At 42.8% G+C, this 25406-nt stretch overlaps 1 protein-coding gene and 1 pseudogene across 2 annotated transcripts; both read left to right on the top strand.

The window, feature by feature from the left end:
• The first annotated feature begins 1268 nt into the window (after positions 1-1268).
• Positions 1269-7467, top strand: LOC113746629 (interferon regulatory factor 2-like; annotated as a pseudogene).
• Positions 7468-8619: 1152 nt separating this feature from the next.
• irf2 (interferon regulatory factor 2) lies at positions 8620-18197 on the top strand. Of its 2 annotated transcripts, none has more exons than XM_019258363.2 (9): positions 8620-9081; positions 10651-10743; positions 10823-10922; positions 11818-11994; positions 12124-12167; positions 12944-13043; positions 13305-13457; positions 14307-14344; positions 14912-18197. In XM_019258363.2, exons 2-9 carry the CDS (start codon positions 10657-10659, stop codon positions 15167-15169), a joined length of 957 nt encoding a protein of 318 aa, XP_019113908.1. In that variant the 5' UTR covers positions 8620-9081; positions 10651-10656; the 3' UTR covers positions 15170-18197. The 2 variants fall into 2 exon arrangements, with proteins under 2 accessions (XP_019113908.1, XP_019113907.1); XM_019258362.2 differs by having other exon boundaries at positions 8632-9007.
• The last annotated feature ends 7209 nt before the right edge of the window (positions 18198-25406 follow it).

Here is a 25406-nt window from a genome sequence, read left to right as displayed (position 1 = left end):
ATGGGAAAGAATATTAATAACTATGTTATTTTTTTTTTTACATATCTTTTTATTAGGTTTTTGGTTTTACATGACAGGTGAAGTCTATTCAGGTGTTCTCAATAACATACATTAGCAGGTAGTGATGTAGGCAGCAATGCATCCATCTTGCCACCCACCGTTGCACAACAGTATTAATATGCACGCACTGTACATGACAACAACAACAACAACAACAACAAACAACAACAACAACAACAACAACAACAACAACCTTTACATAAGCTCTAAACTCCTAAGAACACCTATGGAACCATATGAGATCTTTACAAATAGAAAACTATATAGTCATTAAAAACAGAATCAAATGTTCAGAATCAGAATCAGAAAATAATCACTGCAGGGAAATTATGTTTGTTACACAGCTCCCAAACGGTAAGTGACAAAAAACAACCACATTTGAACATAACATAACATCCCAAGAAAAAAACTTTACCACTTTACACCTATAAGATATACAGTTTAACACTCTATACACGGGTATAATAACAGTTATATAAAACCAAAAACATAAACTGTACGATATAAAATCTAAAAACCTTATAAAATGTTATCGAAATAGAACTAACAATAACGATAAAAACTGCTTTTGGGGTGGTTGGTAGTGTAGTGGGTTAAGCGGCCCGCCCCGTGTGTGGAGGCTATAGTCCTCGCTGCAGCTGGCCCCGGTTCGAATCCCACATCGACGGCTAATTTACTGCGTGTCTCTCTGCCCCTTTCTTCCTGTCTATCTTCAGCTGTACTATCAATAAAGCATAAAAAAGCAAAAAAAAAAAATCTTTAAAAAAAATGCTTTTGAATTAAATAAATTAAAATTCAGTGTGACACTGCACATCATCAGAGGCATGCAGTGAGATGAAGCTGACACACATCTGCTATGAATGCAGTTCATACATCCAGCATGTGGAGGGGTGTGTGTCGTGAATTCAGAGCAGAGTGAGACCTCGTGGTGACTGCTTGTGCGCGCACGCGGCCTAAAGAGACTTCCGCGACGCCGCTCGAGACAGAGGAGGCGAGAACCCGGAGCGCGCGGCGCGAGAGAGAGAGAAGGGAGCGAGAGAGAGAGAGAGAGAGCACGAGAGGCAAAGGAGGGGGATTTCCAGCCGCGGCCCCCACTTCCCCTGGAGCCAGCCGTTGTTTTGCTTTCGGTCTGGACACAGAAACAGAATAAAAACGACGAGCGACACTTTCCCCCCGCGCGGCCCGAGCTTTAAACCCCGAATTAACCCACTCGTCCTGAAGTTCGTCCGCGCGGCGTGTTGTTGTGACAGCAGGACCGTGAAGCTACAGGCCGTCCGGGCTGAGCAGGTACGTTTGGTTTCCGCATATTAACACACTTCCTCAGGACGACATGACGGCTCCCTGCGCCCCGGTGTCTGTGTTAAGTGAAAGTAGGACCGCGGGTGTGTTCCATTTATTTTCACTTTTGTTGGCTCGGGTGTTGTTGTTGTTTGTGTGTGTGTGTGTGTGTGTGTGTGTGTGTGTGTGTGTGTGTGTGTGTGTGTGCAAAGACAAAACAAACAAACAACACGGGGTAAACTTCACTTTGACCCTCGTGTTGCTGCAAACTTTAATCTGGAATAAAACATTTTTAAAAAGTCAGAGGTAGTGTGTGTGTGTGTGGTGTGTGTGGTGTGTTTATATAATGCACTCCATGCTGCATTCAGGCCTCATTTATATGTTAGTAAATAAGAGTACTGCGTTTTAATAATGTTATTAGATGTTTTGCAGCTTATAAACGTGTTTGAGTGGTTGTCACCTTATGACTTTAACTTAATAATATGATTTACAGCATTGTGTGTGCAGACTGTGTTAATATAATGTACTTCATGCTGCATTCAGGCCTCTTTTGCAGCTTTATGTGTATTTGAGCCGCTGTCACTTTTATTACTTATAACTAATATGATTTTGACACCGTGTGTGCAGATTTTGGTCATGCAGTGCAAAAAAAAGTTGTTCATATCCATAAAAGTCATGCAACTTTACTACTTTTTTGATTTTTTGTATATAAACAAGGACAAAAATGTCCCTTATTGTGCAATCGGACGAAAAACAACATTGCACACACTGTTGTGAGGTTTACAACACTAGTTTAATTAACTCCCTGCATGATTTTCGTACCTTTTTCTCATACAAACTTATGATTCAACATATTCTCATGCCAAACGATATTATTGTGTACTGCCGCCTTTTAAAAACAAAAAAAAAGTATTTTGGACACAGTAATGTAACCTGCGTACAGTGTTACACCGAGCAGTAAGCAGGATGCAGCTGGAAGTTTCAACCCTTGCGTCTCATAAGAGATATTATTTAGTTTTGAAGCCGTGCCATGTCCACCCTGTTTGACCTGTTTTTGGAGCTCACACACCACACACACACACTCTCTCTCTCTCTCGTCAGGGTCAGAGTGTGTTGGCTCGCTGTGCCGTGCACCCCGGGGAGTGTCAGGCTCTGTGGCGTGTGATCTGGTCCACCGGACTTTGATCAAATCATAACCCGCTCTTAAATCAAAGTGGGTCCGCTCGGGTCGGGGTGCGTCGGGGTGTGGGGTGGGGCGAGGACCGCACTTTGCTTTAAGCGAAACAAACGCACCATGTTTTTGTTATCTCCTCTTCTCTCTCTCTCTCTATCTCTTAAGATTGATTTCACACGACGTGATTTCACAGTTTCTCCCGTGAACTGTGTTTTATAGCGCTCGTCACATAAACTTGTCAAGCGAAACTGTGAACTGTGGCGCGGAATTTTATCTCGACAATCACGGACAGAAACGGATTCAGCGGCCTTTGTTTTGCTCACAAAGGATGATGTGTTGTCTGCAAATAATCTTAAGTTATTATACTCCTCTCACATCGGCCACATGCTTTTGTGTTCGTGTTGTTTTGTCTTTACAATTACAGTGAAAATTGTCACCGCGACGTAAAACTGTATGTTTGTGTGTTTGTGTGTCTCGTAGGACAAAATGCCAGTGGAGAGGAATGAGGATGCGACCATGGCTTGAGGAACAGATCGATTCCTGTCAGATACCAGGACTCAGATGGGTTAACAAGTAAGTGTACACTGATCACACACACACATGCACTCTAACTATTATATTTCACGAGCTGCAAGAACGTAAACACTTCTAGGAAAAGAGGATCTTCCAGATTCCGTGGATGCACGCCGCCCGTCAGGCTGGGACCTGGAGAAGGCCGCCCGCTCTTCATGAGATGGGCCATCACACTGGTAAGACACAGATTTTACACCGTGCACTAGCTGCTTCTGCTTTTCAGCGGTTTTTTCGTTTTCATGACGTTACCAGATACAACAGCGGTTCTCAAATCTAAAGAAACTTTTGATTTTTGTGGCACATTTCTACATGAGAAATAACAACGAGAAACGTCGGCGCAGTGTCCGATTCAGATAGAGATCCTCTAAGATGCCTCTGTTAGGATGCACACGGCAGGTCTGAATCCTGTGACGCCTTGCTGTATCGTGAACACCAGCTCGATTCTTGCCCGGAGGACATCCCCAGTGTCAGAAGATATCCCAAATATGAAAATGAAAAGAAGAAGAAACGGCACCTCCTGATATTTAAAATTCACTTTTTGAATCCAGAAATTGTCTTTTGGAAATTTGACTTTATTCTCAGCCCTCTGAAATCAACCAGTTCATCAGCTGAAGTGTCCAAACGCAGCTTTGAAAATATCAATACTCCTCAGCAATAACTCAACTGATTTTTCAGCATCAAGTGTCTTTATATAACGAAAAATTGCTTGTTTGTTGTTCACAGAGCTGAATATGCGTATACATTTTCAAGTAAAGAAGAAAGCAGTTTGATAATATGAACTGTTGTTTCACTAAATCGCTTTTGTGTGGGAACTTTCCCATTGAAAAAGGTTAAACAGCTTTAAACATCAAAGTCTGTCTATGCTGAGTCATACCCAACAAGTGTACAGACAAAAAAATCATATATGTCGTTCAGTGGGCAAAGCAAATCAAAGTATATGATTAAATCACAACGACTGATTAATTTGCCGAGGAAGTGATGGGGTTTTGTGACGTGGGTCTCTGTAGTTATAGATAACGATAACGTGGTCAATCTTCTGTGTGTGTGTGTGTTTCTAGGTAAATACCAGCCAGGTATGACCGTCCGGATCCGAAGACGTGGAAGGCAAATTTCCGCTGTGCCATGAACAGCCTGCCGGACATCGAGGAGGGAAGGACAAAAGCATGAAAAAAGGGAACGAACGCCTTCAGGGTGTATAAGATGCTCTCCGCTGCAGAGAGGAACATGAAGAAAGGTGAGCGCTGATCCTAAACCGTGTGTGCTCGCCCTCATTATTCTGGATTAATTATAATTCCATATTTACTGTGTAAAGACGCTCAATCCATTTCTGAACGGCGTGTTTCTGTCTGCGTGTCCGAATAGGAAAGAAGAAAGACAAGGAGGAAGGCCGAGGGAAACAAAGAGGTAAAGAAACAAGATGAAAAACTTTTCCATACGAAACCTCACAAGAACGGTAGCAGAGGGGAAATAATAACACCACGAAAAGAAGAGCTCGTCTCCGATTTCTCACACAGGCCTCGCAATTACTGCTCCTCCTGGCTAGTTTGGTAACTGTGAGCATCGCAGACAGAAATATTTCCTGAGAGTTTTTCTCACCACAAAAACAGAGCAACTTTCTCAATAGTGACCTGGCGCACATCCAGAGTATTTTAACATGAACAATCAACTCCTGGCTCCAGTTGCCACATGACACACAGTTTGTTTGCCAGAGTACGTGAAGTAACAAACCCTCCTTCCTGTTTGGTCCTGTCTCTCCGCAGAAGAAAATAAAACGCACAAACATGGAAATATAATCTAAAAAACATACAGTATCTTTTTTATTAACTACTACAAAGTGCAACCATCTCTCCAACTGTTTAACGCTGCTGAACTGGAACTCATCTATGCTTGTGTGTTAAGTGTGTTGATCTTTTGTTTAGTTTTCATTTGTGTGTTTACATACCTGAAATGCTTCTGATATCACTATTGCATCCTGATCTGCTCTTAGTTGGAATAAGTTGTTTATAAAGCTCCGTAAGGTCACGAACATCCCCGGCTCTGTCACAGTGAGAAACTCATTTATTTAAACAAAGTATCGGTGTGTAATGAACAGACTTGAATTAAATGTTTTTCTGCTGGATTAGATGAACTTTAACAAACTTTCTTTCTTTCTTTTTTTTGTTCAGTCAAAGTCGCATGCTGATGCTCACGGTCACCTGTTGACTACACCAACAGGATGTGAAGCAGGAAACCACCGAGTTCACGGTGACGGACAGCATCTCAGGTAGAACGCTTTTTGTTTTTAGTAGCTTGTAACTAGTTTGGGTCCGGCCTCTGCTGCGCTTCACTGTGACAGAGCGCACTGACAAACTGCTAGAGACTTTCTAATGTTTGTGGCAGTTGACATATTGTATGCTACTTCTAATTTATATTTCATTTAAACGCTTTGCCATGCAGCCAGTTTGACGGCATAAATACTAATTACTGCATTCGAGTGTCACATCTCATCTCCTGTCTCTGTCCGCTCGCAGCCATCCACGGTTCATCGACGGCCACGTGATCACAACGACGCAGCTGCCGTTCGTCTGTCAGACGATCGAAGTGACCACCGAGAACGAAGAGCAGACCGTTAGCTCCTCACACTCGTACCCGCTCCAGATCTCGCCGGTGTCTTCGTGCTGCGGTGAGATAACACACACACACGTCAATCACGCGTTAGCCACCTAAGTGTAAAGAGGTTGTTTCACACGGCCGGTGACGTCACCCAGAACCACAGTTTTGACCACAAAGAGTAAAAGTCGTGGTTAAAATACAGACATCCGCCTGTCGAAGCTTTCTTATGGTTTTGGATCAACCGAGGTTTGTTTTGAACAGCCAAGCAAAAGACACAAGTGGCGGTTCAGACGTTGACCCTAATCAACTCTTCATACTGTCATTACATAATAACGGATCTTATCTGAAGTTGGGAAAACCCACGTGGTTTTGGAGCTTCGCTACTATTAAATGTAAAATAAAGAAAGGGGATTTATTCAGACTCAAACAGGCTCAGCGATATGAAAGATACTTCCATTGTGGAAAGCATCAAGGCGCAGACTAAACATGGCGATGGCTTCATACGTGACTAAACACCGTCAGTTTTTCACCTCGCCTTCATCGTTATCTGACCCTCCGTGAGAGTGCATCTTCTCTCTCTCTCTTTCTCTCCCAACCAGTCATTCAGGCAGAGTCTGCTCTACCAGTTTACAGTTGTGATCATTCCACCTCTTCTTTGTTCCCTCTTTTCACCTCTGTCATCACCGACGTTATCTCTTTTAGCGTTACTTCCATTCGTGCACCTGATGTTGTTTAAACTGTTTGTTTCTTTTCTGCTCGTGGTTTAAAAAAAAAATTAAAAATCAAAGTTTGACTGAACTCTTCCTCTTTTCTCCGACGCCTTTGCTCTCCATCTGAGAGGAAGACTATTGCAAAACTGTGTCATTTCTCTCTCTCTCTCTCTCTGTCTGCAGGCAGCGACACGGACAGCGACACGAAGAAACCCCGAAAGAGGTGAGTCTACCCCGCAGAACGCAACACTTCCAGAGGAGAGAGAGTGATGAATGAATTATTAACCGCTCCGGTTTCAGATAAACAGGTTTTTACTGTTTCAACATTACTGCAGAAGCGGTGTGTGTGTGTGTGTGTGTGTGTGTGTGTGTGTGTGTGTTCCTTCCTGTAATGTTGCGAGAGACTGAGAAAAGGGAGGGCCTTGTCAGGAACTGTGGTGTAAAACATTAACAGTTTCATCTGAGGTTGTTCTTTGTAGTACATTGTACCCACAGTGAACATACACACACACACACACACACACACACACACACACACTATCTCCCCTCTTATCCGTCATATGAAGTGCATTGTTTCTGTGTTCTTAACTGTATTGTTTAGTATAGTGATTGTTACAAATGTGACACAACTATTCTGACATTATCACAGAGGTGTTGATTCAGCTCTATGATCACTTTTGCGGTGGTGCTTTTCACATATTCGGCCCAGTTCCACCACAACGTACGTCAGAAGTAATGTTTTTTTTTGTTGTTCATGCAGATATGTCACCTTCCTCTTCTTCTTTTTCGTCTTAACCCCGACAGGGCGTCTGGACGCGGGGGGCAGCGCATCAGTTCTCAGGGTTTCCTCAGTTCTCTCCCCGGCATGGCCACGGTCGTCACCGCCAACAAGGCCAACGTCAGGTACCAGCACCGGGACCCGCCCGCTCATCAGCTACCACCGCGACGGCTGGGCGCCGGCACACAGCCAGAACTCTATCGTCGGCGGCCGCCAGCCAGACCTCACGAAATGCGCGCCAGCGTCATTATGAAAACATCTGACGTCACCTCCTCCTGACCTCTAACCCTTAGACGAGGGAGTGTCCACACGTTCCAGGGCATCGGAATGACAGGTTGTTTTCTCCATCAGGGCCGCGTGAAGCCTAAAGAGGACGCGCTACAACCGTGTGCAGTTAAAGGTCCAGTGTGTCAGATTTAGGAGGCTCTGTTTACAGAGCATGGCAGGAATGGGAAAGAATATTAATAACTATGTTATTTTTTTTTTTACATATCTTTTTATTAGGTTTTTGGTTTTACATGACAGGTGAAGTCTATTCAGGTGTTCTCAATAACATACATTAGCAGGTAGTGATGTAGGTAGTAATACATCAATCTTGCCACACACCGTTGCACAACAGGTATTAATATGCACGCACTGTACATGACAACAACAACAAAAACAACAACAACCTTTACATAAGCTCTTAAACTCCTAAGAATACCTATGGAACCATAATCACCCATGTGCCTAAAAATTAAACCTGCACTGAGATCTTTACAAATAGAAAACTATATAGTAAGTTCAGAATCAGAATCAGAAATACTTTATTATTCCCTGCAGGGAAATTGTGTTTGTTACAGCAGCTCCCAAACGGTAAGTGAGATAGTAAGTAAAAAAAAACAAAAAAACATTTGAACATAACATAACATCCCAAGAAAAAACTTTACCACGATACACCTATAAGATATACAATTTAACACTATATACACAGGGTATAAATAACAGTTAAATAAAACCAAAAACAGTAAACTATACGATATTTATAAATCTAAAAACGTAGAAATTAAGAAGAAGAAGAAGATATACTTTATTTTTAAATTCTTTTTACACTCTATTTATTTACATGCATTTTAAACACAGATATACACACATGCAGTACAAGGCATAGACATGCAGTTTTGGAGAGAGATGGTGGAGTGATGGGCAGCCCCCCTGAGAGAGGTGCCTTGCTCAAGGAGCCCAGGAGGTGAACTGGCAGCTCTCCAGCTACCAGTCCACCTAAATGTTATCGAAATAAGAAGTACAATAGCGATAAGAAGTGCTTTTGAATTAAAAAACCTTTTTTTAAAATAAATAAATTAAAATTCAGTGTAGACACTGCAGCATCATCAGAGGCAGTGCAGATGAAGTTGACACACATGCTGCTAGTGAATGCAGTTCATACATCCAGCATGTGGAGCGTGTGTCGTGAATTCAGAGCAGAGTGAGACCTCGTGGTGACTGCTTGTGCGCGCACGCGGCCTAAAGAGACTTCCGCGACGCCGCTCGAGACAGAGAGAGCGAGAACCCGGAGCGCGCGCGCGCGAGAGAGAGAGAAAGGGAGCGAGAGAGAGAGAGAGCACGAGAGGCAAAGGAGGGGGATTTCCAGCGCGAGCCCCCACTTCCCCTGGAGCCAGCCGTTGTTTTGCTTTCGGTCTGGACACAGAAACAGAAATAAAACGACGAGCGACACTTTCCCCCCGCGCGGCCCGAAGCTTTAAAAACCCACGAATTAAACCCAACTCGTCCTGAAGTTCGTCCGCGCGGCGTGTTGTTGTGACAGCAGGGACCGTGAAGCTACAGGCCGTCCGGGCTGAGCAGGTAACGTTTGGTTTCCGCATATTAACACTTCCTACAGGACGACATGACGGCTCCCTGCGCCCCGGTGTCTGTGTGTAAGTGAAAGTAGGACCGCGGTGTGTGTTCACATTTATTTTCACTTTTGTTGGCTCGGGTTGTTGTTGTTGTTCTGTGTGTGTGTGTGTGTGTGTGTGTGTGTGTGTGGGTCTGCAAAGACAAACAAACAAACAAACAAACAAACACGGGGTAACTTCACTTTGACCCTCGTGTTGCTGCAAACTTTAATCTGGAATGAAACATTTTTAAAAAGTCAGAGGTTGTGTGTGTGTGTGTGTGTGTGTTATATATAATGTACTCCATGCTGCATTCAGGCCTCATTTTATATGTTAGTAAATAAGAGTACTGCGTTTAAATAATGTTATTAGATGTTTTGCAGCTTATAAACGTGTTTGAGTGGTTGTCACTTTATGACTTTAACTTAATAATATGATTTATATCATTGTGTGTGTGCAGACTGTGTGTGTGTGCGTGTTAATATAATGCACTTCATGCTGCATTCAGGCCCTCTTTTGCAGCTTTATGTGTACTTTATTACTTTATAACTTAATATGATTTATGACAGCGTGTGTGCAGATTTTGGTCATGCAGGTGCAGAAAAAAGTTGTTCATATCCATAAAAGTCATGCAGCTTTACTACTTTTTGGAATTTTTATGTATAAACAAGGACAATAAATGTCCCTTATTGTGCAATCGGACGAAAAACAACATTGCCACACACTGTTGTGAGTTACAACACTAGTTTAATTAACTCCCTGCATGATTTTCGTACCTTTTTTCTCATACAAACTTATGATTCAACATATTCTCATGCCAAACGATGTATTATTTGTACTGCCGCCTTTTTAAAAACAAAAAAAAAAGTATTTTGGACATAGTAATGTAACCTGCGTACAGTGTTACACCGAGCAGTAAGCAGGATGCAGCTGGAAGTTTCAACCCTTGCGTCTCATAAGAGATATTATTTAGTATTTGAAGCCGTGCCATGTCACCCTGTTTGACCTGTTTGAGCTCGCACACACACACACACACACACTCTCTCTCTCTCGTCAGGAGTCAAGAGTGTGTTGGCTCGCTGTGCCGTGCACCCCGGGGAGTGTCAGGCTCTGTGGCTGTGATCTGGTCCACCGGACTTTGATCACATCATAACCCGGCTCTTAAATCAAAGTGGGTCCGCTCGGGTCGGGGTGCGTCGGGGTGTGGGGTGGGCGAGGACCGCACTTTGCATTAAGCAAAAACAAACGCACCATGTTTTTGTTATCTCCTCTTCTCTCTCTCTCTCTCATATCTCTAAGATTGATTTCACACGACGTGATTTCACAGTTTCTCCCGTGAACTGTGTTTTATAGCGCTCGTCACATAAACTCGTCAAGCGAAACTGTGAACTTGGGCCGGAATTTTATCTCGGCAATCACGGACAGAAACGGATTCAGCGGCCTTTGTTTTGCTCACAAAGGATGATTGTTTGTCTGCAAAATAATCTTAAGTTATTACTTCCTCTCACATCGGCCACATGCTTTTGTGTTCGTGTTGTTGTCTTTACTAATTACAGGTGAAATTGTCACCGTGACGTAAAACTGTGTGTTTGTATGTTTGTGTGCTCGTAGGACAAAATGCCAGTGGAGAGAATGAGGATGCGACCATGGCTTGAGGAACAGATCGATTCCTGTCAGATACCAGGACTCAGATGGGTTAACAAAGTAAGTGTACACTGATTCACACACACATGCACTCTAACTATTATATTTCACGAGCTGACAAGAACGTAAACACTTCTAGGAAAAGAGGATCTTCCAGATTCCGTGGATGCACGCCGCCCGTCATGGCTGGGACCTGGAGAAGGACGCCCCGCTCTTCATGAGATGGGCCATACACACTGGTAAGACACAGATTTTACACCGTGCACTAGCCGCTTCTGCTTTTCAGTGGTTTTTCGTTTTCATGACGTTACCAGATACCACAGCGGTTCTCAAATCTAAAGAAACTTTTGATTTTGTGGCACATTTGTACATGAGAAATAAAAACGAGAAACGTCGTGTGTCCGATTCAGATAGAGTCACAGGAAGCTTCCTGTGAGGTGCCTTTGTTAGGATGCACACGGCAGGTCTGAATCCAGTGACGCCTTGCTGTATCAGTGAACACCAGCTCGATTCTTGCCCGAAGGACATCCCCAGTGTCAGAAAGATATCCCAAATATGAAAATGAAAAGAAGAAACGGCACCTCCTGATATTTTAAATTCACTTTTTGAATCCAGAAATTGTCTTTTGGAAATTTGACTTTATTCTCAGCCCTCTGAAATCAACCAGTTCATCAGCTGAAGTGTCCAAACGCAGCTGATTGAAATTATCAATACTCCCTAGCAATAACTCAACTGATTTTTCAGCATCAAGTGTCTTTATATAACGAAAAATTGCTTGTTTGTTGTTCACAGAGCTGAATATGCGTATACATTTTCAAGTAAAGAAGAAAGCAGTTTGATAATATGAACTGTTGTTTAGCTAAATCGCTTTTTGTGTGGAACTTTTCCCATTTGAAAAAGGTGTAACAGGCTTTAAACATCAAAGTCTGTCTATGCTGAGTCATACCCAACAAGTGTACATAACAAAAAAATCATATTATGTCGTTCAGTGGGCAAATGCAAATCAAATATATGATTAAAATCATAACTGACTGATTAATTTGCAGAGGAAGTGATGGGGATTTTTGTGACGTGGGTCCTCTGTAGTTATAGATAAACGATAACGTGGTCAATTTTGTGTGTGTGTGTTTCTAGGTAAATACCAGCCAGGTATAGACCGTCCGGATCCAAAGACGTGGAAGGCAAATTTCCGCTGTGCCATGAACAGCCTGCCGGACATCGAGGAGGTGAAGGACAAAAGCATGAAAAAGGGAACGAACGCCTTCAGGGTGTATAAGATGCTCTCCGCTGCAGAGAGGAACATGAAGAAAGGTGAGCGCTGATCCTAAACCGTGTGTGCTCGCCCTGATTATTCTGGATTCACTTATAATTCCATATTTACTGTGTAAAGACGCTCAATCCATTTCTGAACGGCGTGTTTCTGTCTGCGTGTCCGAATAGGAAAGAAGAAAGACAAGGAGGGGAGGCCGAGGGGAAACAAAGAGGTAAAGAAACAAGATGAAAAACATTTTCCATACGAAACCGTCACAAGAACGGTAGCATGATGGGGAAATAATAACACCACGAAAAGAAGAGCTCGTCTCCGATTTCTCACACAGACCTCGCAATTACTGCTCCTCCTGGCTAGTTTGGTAACATGTGAAGCATCGCAGAAATATTTCCTGAGAGTTTTTCTCACCAAAAAAACAGAGCAACATTTCTCAATAGTGACCTGGCGCACATCCAGAGTATTTTAACATGAACAATCAACTCCTGGCTCCAGTTGCCACATGACACACACGTTTGTTTGCCAGAGTACGTGTAAGTAACCAAACCCTCCTTCCTCTGTTTGGTCCTGTCTCTCCGCAGAAGAAAAAAAAACGCACAAACATGGAAATATAATCAAAAAAACATACAGTATCTTTTTTTATTAACTAATACAAAGTGCAACCATCTCTCCAACTGTTTAAACAGGCTGAACTGGAACTCATCTATGCTGTGTGTTAAGTGTGTTGATCTTTTGTTTAGTTTCATTTGTGTGTTTACATACCTGAAATGCTTCTGATATCACTATTGCATCCTGATCTGCTCTTAGTTGGAATAAGTTGTTTATAAAGCTCGCTAAGGTCACGACATCCCCGGCTCTCTTCTCAGAGTCGGTCACAGTGAGAACTCATTATGTTAAACAAAGTATTGGTGTGTATGAACAGACTCTGAATTAAATGTTTTCTGCTGGATATAGATGAACTTTAACAAACTTTCTTTCTTTTTTTTTTTCCAGTCAAAGTCGCATGCTGATGCTCACGGTCGACCTGTTGACTACACCAAACAGGATGTGAAGCAGGAAACCACGGAGTTCACGGTGACGGACAGCATCTCAGGTAGAACAACGCTTTTTGTTTTTATTAGCTTGTAACTAGTTTGGGTCCGGCCTCTGCTGCGCTTCACTGTGACAGAGTGCACTGATAGAGACTTTCTAATGTTTGTGGCAGTTGACATGTTGTATCTGCTGACTGTTTTCCTACGCTGGTTTTAATTTAATTTCAGTTAAACGCTTTGCCATGCAGCCAGTTTGACGGCATAAATACTGAATTACTGCATTCGAGTGTCACATCTCATCTCCTGTCTCTGTCCGCTCGCAGCCATCCACGGTTCAGTCGACGGCCACGTGATCACCAACGAGCAGCTGCCGTTCGTCTGTCAGACGATCGAAGTGACCACCGAGAACGAAGAGCAGACCGTTAGCTCCTCACACTCGTACCCGCTCCAGATCTCGCCGGTGTCTTCGTGCTGCGGTGAGATAACACACACACACACACACACACACGTCACATCACGCGTTAGCCACGCTAAGTGTAAAGAGGTTGTTTGACGCGGCCGTGGACGTCACCCAGAACCACAGTTTTGACCACAAAGAGTAAAAGTCGTGGTTAAAATACAGACATCCGCCTGTCGAAGCTTTCTTATGGTTTTGGATCAACCGAGGTTTGTTTTGAACAGCCAAGCAAAAGACACAAGTGCGGTTCAGACGTTGACCCTAATCAACTCTTCATATCTGTCATTACATAATAACGGATCTTATCTGAAGTTGGGAAACAACGCGGACTCGTTCAGGCTGTTTTTGGAGCTTTGCTACTATTAAATGTAAAATAAAGAAAGGGGATTTATTCAGACTCAAACAGGCTCAGCGATATGAAAAGTACTTCCATCGTCGAGGTGATGGAAAGCGTCAAGGCGCAGACTAAACATGGCGATGAATTCATACGTGACTAAACACCGTCAGTTTTTCACCTCGCCGTAATCGTTATCTGACCTCTCCGGTGAGCGTGCATCTTCTCTCTCTCTCTCTCTCCCAACCAGTCATTCAGGCAGAGTCTGCTCTACCAGTTTACAGTTGTGATCATTCCACCTCTCTTTGTTCCCCTCTTTTCACCTCCTGTCATCACCGACGTTATCTCTTTTAACGTGTACTTCCATTCGTGCACCTGATGTTTGTTTAAACTGTTTCTTTTCTGCTCGTGGTTTAAAAAAAAATTAAAAATCAAAGTTTGACTGAACTCTTCCTCTTTTCTCCGACTGCCTTTGCTCTCCATCTGAGGAAGACTTATTGCAAAACTGTGTCATTTCTCTCTCTCTGTCTGCAGGCAGCGACACGGACAGCGACACAGAAACCACGAAAGAGGTGAGTCTACCCGCAGAACGCAACACTTCCAGAGGAGAGAGAGTGATGAATGAATTATTAACCGCTCCGGTCTTCAGATAAACAGGTTTTTACCTGTTTCAACATTACTGCAGAAGCTGTGTGTGTGTGTGTGTGTGTGTGTGTGTGTGTGTGTGTGTGTTCCTTCCTGTAATGTTGCGAGAGACTGAGAAAAGGGAGGGCCTTGTCAGGAACTGTGGTGTAAAACATTAACAGTTTCATCTGAGGTTGTTCTTTGTAGTACATTGTACCCACAGTGAACACACACACACACACACACACACTCTATCTCCCCTCTTATCCGTCATATGAGTGCATTGTTCTTGTTCTTAACTGTATTGTTTTAGTATTAGTTGATTACAAATGTGACACAGCTATTCTGACATTATCACAGAGGTGTTGATTCAGCTCTATGATTTTGCGGTGGTGCTTTTCACATAATTCGGCCCAGTTCCACCACAACGTACGTCAGAAGTAATGTTTTTTTTTTGTTGTTCATGCAGATATGTCACCTTCCTCTTCTTCTTTTTCTCGTCTCAACCCCGACAGGGCGTCTGGACGCGGGGCAGCGCATCAGTTCTCAGGGTTTCCTCATGTTCTCTCCCCGGCATGGCCACGTTCGTCACCGCCAACAAGGCCAACTTCAGGGTGACCAGCACGCGGGACCCGGCCCCGCTCATCAGCTACCACAGCGACGGCTGGGCGCCGGCACACAGCCAGAACTCTATCACGTCGGCGGCCGCCAGCCAGACTCACGAAATGCGCGCCAGCGTCATTATGAAAACATCTGACGTCACCTCCTCCTGACCTCTAACCCTTAGACGAGGGAGTGTCCACACTGCTTCCAGGGCATCGGAATGACAGGTTGTTTTCTCCATCAGTGCCGCGTGAAGCCTAAAGAGGACGCGCTTCATAAAAACTTTGATTTTTTTATTGTAGCTTCTGTCTGGGCCACGAGAGAAAATGCTGCTGTTGTCATCTAAATTAGCCTAAATTGGCTTCACATGTCCACAAGTTGGCACGCCTTACGAGAAGTTTATTATTTCTCCGCCTGCAAAGGTCTGCAAGACAATTCCATCGTCTTGCCGAACATGTGCAGTTTAAAATGCATGACAACATGGATCAGACAACACGTGGAGTCAATGTGCACGCATGACCACATGTCCACATCTGTTTTTGGACTACATATGGGCGTGTAGACGCCACAGTCATCCATGTGTCACCGGTAGATTTGTTTGTCTGCTGCTTAGTGCTAACACTTTATCATGCAACCCTGCCAAATTCACCACTTTTATCGGACGAAGGAGAAAAAAGCTTTTAGTTGTGGGAATGTCTTTGTTTTTAATGCACAACCAGTCGATGAATTGAAAATATATATATGTATATGAATCATCTTTGACTCAGTATTTCCTAGCTGTGTCCTCGTTTCCATCCACATCGTTGTGGTTTTAAGCTGTACACGAGGGAGTCACTTTTGTATTTCGTGTATGAAACACACGATGATTTATCAGATCTCATTCATAAAACTGCCAGACTTGGTCACACATTGTTTAAGACGATTCACCATGAAGTTTTCGAGACGCTCACCTGCCTCATCTCCAAACGGCATGAGCTCGAGTGTTAGCACGAAGCATCGCCGCCGAATGCCGGGACACATGGTTGGAAGCAAAGATTGTTTTGTTTTTTTCCTAGAATCTAGTTTTTGTTTTTAATAATCAAACCGTGAGCACAAAAACAGTCCACATAACGACATCCGTGTTGGCAAAAAGCAGCAAGTTGCAAAAAGAATCAAAGGCGCGTCGCTTTGTCGCGATAGAGTCGATACGAAGCCCTGCAGTGGGGAAAACGCAGCCCGCGTGCGTGCGTCTGTCTGTCTGTCTCGTCTGGACACCTCAGGACAATGTACCCGCCACACACACAGACGGATGAACAGACAGAAAGAATGACTCACTGACAGACAGACCGACAGACTGTGAACATTGTATTCGTGTCTCGTCCTCCTCTCTCCTGCCTCCTCGTGTTGATAATGTACATAGCTCATATGTATTTGTGCCTGCAAGCCGCTTCTCTGCACCTTATGGACAGCACTGGTGTGTGTGTGTGTATATGTGTGTGTGTATATATGTGTATGTGTGTGTGAGAGAGAGAGGGAGAGAAAAAGCCTTATTGAAGATGTGTGCCTTTTTGATAGAGTGCGGCTGGATTCAAACTAAACAAGCCTGCGATGACACATGCAGGTAGCTTTCAGGAATTGTGTTGTGCCCCCGGCAGGCAGCCTTTTCGAGTGTGTGGAGCACGGAGGAATGGAGAAGTGGTCATATGTCTACGCAGAGAGGGGAGAGTCCTGACCTCGTTAACTTAAATCACCTTTAGGGAAGTGAATCTGCAGTCAGTGCTGCACATTTCTGTCGATATCCTGCCACGGCAACACAGAATAGGAAAGTCTTCCCAGAGGACGCCGAGCTCTGTTTGTGTTTCAGCCACACTTGTAAATCTCTTGGCTCCAAGAATTTTTTTCCCAGCTGACTTTCCTCTGTTTTGTCATCGCGTGCACCTCTCCATTCTTCCTCGCTTTTTTTTATTTCGATAAACAGCAGCCACTAGCCTTAATCCTGACGTCTTAAACACGAAATCGTTGTTCTTGAAGTGTAAATCTGAGCACAGAGTGACAAACTGTGGCAGCAAATTCAACATAAGCTCAGTGGTTTTTATTATTATTCAGCATAATATAATTGACTCTAAAAGTACCACAATATGAAATGTTCATATTAGGTTCCCTGTGGATTTTTATGGCTCCTCACTTATGAACTATGAGAAAGCTCCTCGTGTGAGCAGCGAGCAGGCTGAAGTCCCAGCCGGCCTTTAGCAAACAGAAAAAAAAAAAAACAGAATAGGAAATCTTCCATGATTTTTGTGAACCAAAGCACTAAAGAGATTTACACTGGACCATCATGGTGAATTTATTTAAGATTCTCGCTGAATCAAAGGAGTCTGGGTGACAAATAGGCATCGCTTTACCAAAATGTTTCCTACATGTGCCTTTTTTTTTGTTTTGTTTTATCGCTTCGCATACTGAAATCGCTTCTTTTCGTGTGTGTGGTTTACACATCGTGACAGTTCTCAACAGACTATGATACACAGGCAATATTTAAAGCAACGTATGCTGACAGCACCACAAACACCTGCTTTTTTTTTCTTTTTTAAACTACGCATTTGTCTTTGTGAGCCTTTTTTCTTTTTTTTTTTTAATCTTCAGCAATGTCACAGTGTCTGAGTGCGATATTGAGAAATAAACAGTTGACAGAACAAAAAAAAAACACAAAAAACTGTTGTTGCATTGATCAAATCAGATGCTGTTGAATTATTTGTGAGACTTAAACGTGCTTGGCATATAAACATGATCTATATCAGGTCTTTGCCACCAGTGCAAATGTATTGAATTCAAATAAAAAGTTTGTTTTTAAATATCGAAGCCTGAAGTTGATCCTAAAAGTTTAATCTGAGTGATCGGAGGTCAAACATTCACACCCTTCCTTGCCTCAAAGGCCACGATCATGTTAATATGATACGGACATCAAAAAGTCCATGTGTGTGTAAAAAGGGACGTCGTTGCAGCCAGAAGTCAACAGTGAACGTTATCGTCTTTGCTTTATGTAGAACCGAGGCGTGTCCCAGAGTTTCGCTCGGCACGTACCATAAAAGCCAAGATCACCGTTCAGTTCGACGAAAAAGAGCTTAACGCAATGCAGCAAAGAGATTTGCCACAACTGTTTGTTCTCTGTACATTATGGAAACTACATGTGAATCAATAAAGACTTTTTGTTTTTGTATTTATCCTGAGCTGTTTGACATGTTTTTATGACACGCAGAAGGAATTCATCATGCTGACACATTTTTATCTCGTGTACTCATAAAAGATCAGAGTCCAGTTTTGTATGCGGCTCATGAGATACTCAGGAAAAAAAAAAAAACTTTTCTAATCTGTTGCTGTCCCAACATGCCAAGCACATGTGTTGCCTTTACTGGAAAAAACTGAGTCAGAGTTCCAGGTTTGATAAGAAATAAAACAATTTGCTGCTGACATATGCAAGTCCGTGCATGTAATGACTGCACGGGAGCACCGAGAAGGGTTTGTGTGTGTGTGGTTTTAGTTTTGTGTCAGAGCAGATGTCTCTTTGTTTCACTCGGGCACGATCCATTCAGTTTAAACCAGAACACTAACTGCTGTTTCAGTTTCAGTTGCTGTTCTCAGTTCTCACTCTACTTCCTGTTTGTTTCGAAGGCCTCTGTGGATAGCTGGCCAGTCGCCTTGACAACTGCTAACCACATGCCGTTACTCGTAGTAGTAAACAGTCTGCCTTTTAGTATGGTGTATCTACTATATCTTGCTCTCTTTTCACAGGCTGTGTCTTCTTTCCCCTCCTCCCTCCTGTTCCTCTGCTTTAATCTCGTGGACCACTAACATTCAGACTCATCTCAGAAAGTCCCTGCTCTGCTTTCTATTCCCTTTCACATGAGTTCTTCAAATGCTTTGAGAAACAAAAAGCTTTAAAAATATCCTTCAGTAGGTCACAATCTTCTCTTAGAGTTCATTTAATGTTGATGTCATGCTCGGCAAAGCCCGAACAGATCCTCTGCTGTCCAAACAAACAAGTCACATATCATGTTAACAAAAACAGTTTGAAGGGAGACTTAGTCATAGTTAATAATTTAGTCATAGTTGAGCTTTGGACTAATCTTCAAATTCAGTCTGTCTTCATATAAACTGTTCTGCAGTTTATGTGACATCTAGTGTTTGAATTGGGAACTGCAGCTTTATTTCTCTGATAAAGGTGGGTCAAGTAGGGTTTTACTTCATATCTTCATCTTTGAATACTGATACAAGGGTCTGTACGAATTTTAAAAATGTTGTCAGGATGGCCGAAGAGAAACGGTGTCTTTAAATCCAAAATAAAGTGCAGTAAACACAACAGCTGCATTTGTATATCTGTATATTTTTGTATGTACTGTTTTATTTTAAAAAGAAATACTGCAGTTGAAGGTAAAAAAAAAGGGCCCTGCAATTATTTTCTCTGTTGTCTCACGATCACGAGTTAATTACTTGTTATCTTGAGGTAGCAGAGGTCATTTTCCCGTGATGACAAGATAAATTATCTTGAGAAAGACAAAAGGTCGTTTTTTTTGTCCAAATGACGAAGGCTGATCTCGTTATCTATCCGTAATGTCTGGAGCTCATTGGACAGCTAGGTGCTGTTAAACTAGACTCAGTCAAACAAATAATTATTTATCGTTATTGATCGTTATTTATCTTTATATTTATCTTGTTGACTGATCAGAGTTGTCTTTATGTGGATTATAATATCGATATCTGTTAACCTGTACGTTTTCATTGACTCGGAAATCTTCTTCTTTCCAGTAATACTAAATATGTTTGTATTTTGTGATCTTGCAGGGCAAGTTCTTGTTACGACAGTCATCTTCTGTCACAAAGTAAATATATACATGTGTCAACTTTATGTTTGGTGTGTCTCAGAGAGTGTGAGACCTCAGCTCATTGATTCTTTGGTCTATCAAAGCCAGAAGCTCATCTTTAGCTCTGCTGCTCTCTCTGAGAGTCTGCATCTGTGTCATCAGAGCTGACCCGAGCTTAGTCTCCTTCTGGAGTCTCTCTCATGGTTTGATCACAGTGGTGTGCAGACGTGTGATTTGTCTTCGTCTATTGCAAGAGCAGCTGAGGTTTCTGTACCTTGACCTCGGAGGCGTTTTTTCTGTGTGTCGCCCCTTGAATCTCAATGATGTGGTCCTCTCAGAGGTGCTAAACTCCTCTTGAGTTGCTTGTTAACTTCGCCACTACGTTTGATCTCCGATGCCAGAGATTCCACTTCTTCTGCGAGTGCAGCCTTAAGATCACAAATGACAAGCTTCCTCGTTTGCATAGACTCGTAGAGAGATGTGTGTTCTGTCTGAGCCAGAGGTTTTTCAAGAATAGCTGTTGATTATTTCTCATTATCAAAAACTTCCTCAAGACCCATCCTGGGCATCAGCGAGGGGATTTCCTTCACTGATGCAGACTTACCTGGAGAAAAGATCCATCAGTTCTTTGTTTATCCAGTATTTTAATCAAGTGCAGCAATGTCTTCTCTCTCTTTCTTCAGAAAGATCTACTTCATGAGGATCATCCATCTGGAAAAATGGAACTGGTGAGAGACGCTTCTATACAATCTGCTTGTACAAACAAAACCCAATCTCCATCTTATTTGAGGTCACGGAGTGCAGAGAATTATAATTCACCAGGCTTCCACGGCAGTCATATGAAATATCGCCAATGACTTCCTTGTAACTGTTTAATATTTGAGAATGAAGCATGTGTCTCTCTCTTCGGTTATAGTTCGACCACCACCAGAAATGTTAGGATAACACACAATAAACACTTTAAAAGATTTTTCTTAAAAGCCTCCAAAACATATTTCCATAATTTCATTTCATAATAAATAGATATATTTGTTTCAGTGGGGGATGTTTAGGTCATAATAAGATAAGTAACATTTCTTTTTCATGTTCTTAGACAAGTTGGTAAATCCCTGATTAGTTTCGTTTTTGTGTTTTGCCTGAAGAGGAAGAGAAACAAGTTGTGTATCTGAGTAGAGATTACCCACCTCATCTGTAGAGAAGTATAAGCTTCCTTTGTCAAGACACTGACCGAGGGTTTCACCTCTTTGATGACAATAACACAATGTTGAATCAATGGTTTGGTACTTTACTTGCTGTCAGCATAATATGATACGCCCTGTTGCCTGTGAACATAAAGGCAGCACACACACACGCATACATCGAGGATGATTGACAGACCAGACTTTCCCTCGTGTTGTGGCTGCTACATCGCCGGGCTAAGTGCACATAATCAAATTGATACCGATCTACCGTTAGACAGCAATTCGCCTGGACTGTCAAGATGGCAATGGCCAGAGCCTCCACAGTGTGAGCTTCAGAAGCAAAACAATGAGCTGAAACACTTTTTGACACCTTTTAGATAGTTATTTGATCCATTATAGCAGCTTTAAACCAATACCAACACAGAATCACTGAGTACAATACGACTACAAGTTTGTCTGCCTGTTTGCTATGTAAAAACTCATTCCAGCACACTGTACTGTCAAGATATGCAACTGTGAACAAGTCTTAGAGAACTGAAAACTTTTCTGCAGCTTCAGGCTTCAAACTTAGCAGTGGAATAAAAGCCTTTGTTCCTTTTAGAGCAAGCCGGGCCACCAGTACTCTCTTCTTCTGAAGATCAACAGAAGCCTCGGCTTCCACATGTTTCTAAATATAAAACGGTCTTATATGACAAATCAAAATCCACGGCCCGAAGGAATAACATGAACTCATGTTGTGTTTTATTTATTCTTGAGAACGCAGACATGAAGACAGACTAGCTAAAGGCTTGAGGGAGATTTGATTCCAGGCCTGCGAGGGGAATTCAAGATTTCAGAGGAGGGAGTTACAACAACAATACATAAGGGAGAAGGAAATCATGTTGTGTCTGGATGCTGCCACTCTTTTTTTCTCACTTCCTTCTCTCCTTCCTCTCCTTGCTTCTATGTTTCTTTCTATCATTCTCAAAAGAATAAGTATGGGAGATATAGGAGATATGTTCATATGTGCATCCATACATGTACTGTACATGCATGATGAGATGTTATATGCTTTGTTAGGAGAGGTGACTTGATGTCGGACAAATAATTTCTTCAGTCTACTCTGAGGTTTGTGAGGTTTGTAATGGCTCAGCCACAGATAAAGTCTTCTGCATCTAATATATATGCATAACATAGAGACTAGAGGCATGTGTAACCATATTTTTAACAATATTGTGCAGATTTATATATATATAGACACACAATAGGGCATTGCATTTGCATTTAAGAGTCAAGTAATCTCTTTTATTCTGTTTCCCGAAGGCTGAAATTTGTCCACTCCCCTGCAGGTGATAAATAACACCATGTTCCTCTTTGAATTACAGGTACAATGCATTCAGTGCTGCGCTGATGTGATGCTGTATAATGGAGAAAACCTCTCATGGTTTTGGGGTCCTAGCAGGAAAAAATGGCTTTGTAGAGATTTCAGAACTAAGTGGTGCGAAACCTTTCAGGTTTATGTCTGACACCGATGCGGCTGGCCTTGTGGCTTGTACCCCGTTTTCTGAAGACACACTGGAGCATTCATTGTGCCTGCTGAAAGTTTAAAAAAGTGATGTGCTTCCTTTCCAGGTTCACAGCAGCAGGACATTGGTTGGTTGTTTTTTTTTTTCTTATGAAACCTGAATAAATTTTATTGTATTAAACATATTCAGGACACAGAAAGAGGAGAATAAAGCTATTAGGACCCTACTGACAACACCTCCAGGGGACGAAATGGTTACCATTTCCCCTAACTTCTTATCGCTGTCAGGTGGCTTGAGTCTATCTCAGCTGGCATTGGGTATAGGCGGGGTACACCCTGGATAAGTTACCCAGAGACAAACAACCATTCACACCTACGGCCAGTTTAGAGTCAGCAATAAACCTCTCAGCTGACTGTCATAGCATTGCAGCATAAAACGATGGAGGATAATGAAGGCATGGTGTTCTTTGCCATTCTTGATGAAGTACTGTTTGTGACTGCGAGAAAACAGACTTTGTTTCAGAAAAGACAGCAAGATAAAAGACATCAGTCCTTCACAGCTTTATATATCAGCTCAACTTGGTTGGAAGCTCAACCAAGGTAATACTGTAAAAAGTACCATGACTTTTGCCAATGAAAAACCTAAGCAGTTCGAAGTAAGTCGAGTCAAATTAAGATGAGCTGAGCCGTACCACGCAGCAGAAGGCAAACCCCTTGTCAGATGCCACATGATTGGTCAGGAGAAGCTGATTATTGTTGGACTGAAACAAGCAAAACCAGAGCAGGCAGATACACAGGCACACTACAGGATGGAACATCATCATCATCCATTTTCTGTAACCGCTTACCTCATCGGGGTCGTGCAGCCAATCCCAGCTGACCTCGAGAGTCGAGAGACACCCAGTTCATCACACACCACTGTCATTTAGTATGATATGTTCGGATGGTTACATTATATTTTTAGAAGCGCCCCTGATATCTACTGCACTGGCTGTAAAGTATCATGTATGTTTCACCGCCCATCTCTCTCACAGTAAATGCAACCTGCTGTATCGCTTGTGACCAGAAGATGGCACTGTAACATTATTTTTCACCTCAATCTGTGCGTAGCGATCAACAGAACCAGGCGACTAGTGATTTATTTTATTGGCCTCAAAGCCTCAAACTGACGCACTTCACAGACGCTCCAATGGAATACAATAACTTGTCTAGAGTTTGAAAATGAAAGCAGATTTTCGAGCCATGATTTCAGCCCCCAAAAAAATAATCCTCAGTTTTCACAAGAATTTATGTAGATAGATGATTATTAACATCCTAATATATCAATTAGACTTTCACACTCTGTCGTCCACTTTCCCGCCCTACCAATTAATGAAATATCATAACACAGAAACGACGTTTGAAGTACAAAATTAGTTATTCAGTCAGTGCAGAAGGTCAGCAGGAATGTAGTGAAACGCATAAAATATGTGATTTAGAGATTCCACGTACAAGGCTGAAGGGAAGCTCATTCATTTCTGATGAGAGGACCCTTTCCCAGCCGCTTGTTGCCCATACCAATGTGTTGCTCATGCACAAAGTAAAACAAATAAGTAGAAATGTCAGTGATTAGCCCTCACAGTGACTCCACTACACAGCTGCACACACTGCAGCTGTGTTGCAATGCAGCGAGGGAAGATATGGCTCAGCATACACAAATGCACACACACACACACACACACACACACACACACACACACACACACAAACTGGAAAGTAACCAGGTATTGTGAGTCATCAGCAAAGCTCTGTATGAAAACCTGACTGAGAGAGAGGGAGAGAGGGAGGGAGGGAGGGAGAAAGAGACAGATGGGTGAACGAAAAGCGAATCACGGGAGCAGGAGGTGCAGGAGGGGGAGGACGAGGGGTGAGAAGAAAGTGGGAAGAGAGACGGGGAGCGAGAGAAGAAAACAGACGGAGAGATAGAAAGTGTCACCGAGGGGCGAGTTAAATGACATTAATGATGCGTTGGTGTGAAGTGGCTGTGAATCTCCACTCTCTCCCTCTCTCTCTCTCTCTCTCTCTCTACTTGTTACCATGGTTGCTGCTGCTGACATCCTGATCGCAGAGCGCAGATAATGAAGTCAGGTGTGTGTGTGTGTGTGTGTGTGTGTGTGTGTGTGTGTGTGTGTGTGGAGGAGAGAGGTGAACAGATGAAGGGGCTTCACTCTGCATACATGTGTATGTGTGCGCTCGATCATATCACTCTACATATGTTCACAGTGCGGTGAAGTGGCCTGGCTCTAAGAGTGTGTGTGTGTGTGTGTGTGTGTGACTGCCTGACGGTGAGTCTCCGGTGTCCTATTCCTCTTCTTGTCTTGGACTTTCTTTCTTGTCTGCAGAAACAATGAAATCCCAAATGGACACACACACACACATTGAACAGTTTGAAGACATACACCATCTTGGAAAGTCTGCACGGGGAAAACTGAAGGGAAACCCCCAACTCCAAATATAAATCTGAAGCCAGACACTAATGAAGGTTCACAAAGCTACAAACAAACACATTTACATGTACACACACACACACACACACACACACATACGATGCCATCTGAGTAAGCGTTCGACACACCACCTCTTGCAGAGGTAAGTAGTAATAAGTCGAGCACTGAATTGATGGCTGTATGAATTAATGTCAGTTACCTTGGCAACCACAGCCTGTGAAATAAGACACAAAGCAAGTGAGGAATGAGAGAAAGAGGGGAGGAGAGAGAGAGGAGGGGGAGGAAACAAGAGACATGGAGTCAGAACATCAGGATGAGGACGAGCTGTGTGCGCTCCGACCCGCCCGAGCTGCACGAGGGTTTTTCTTAGCACAGTTTGCTGTATTGTTTTTCGTGCTTCA

This window comes from Larimichthys crocea, chromosome I (genome assembly GCF_000972845.2).
Source record: "Larimichthys crocea isolate SSNF chromosome I, L_crocea_2.0, whole genome shotgun sequence".
NCBI lineage: Eukaryota > Metazoa > Chordata > Actinopteri > Sciaenidae > Larimichthys > Larimichthys crocea.
This window is presented reverse-complemented; position numbering and strand designations above follow the sequence as displayed.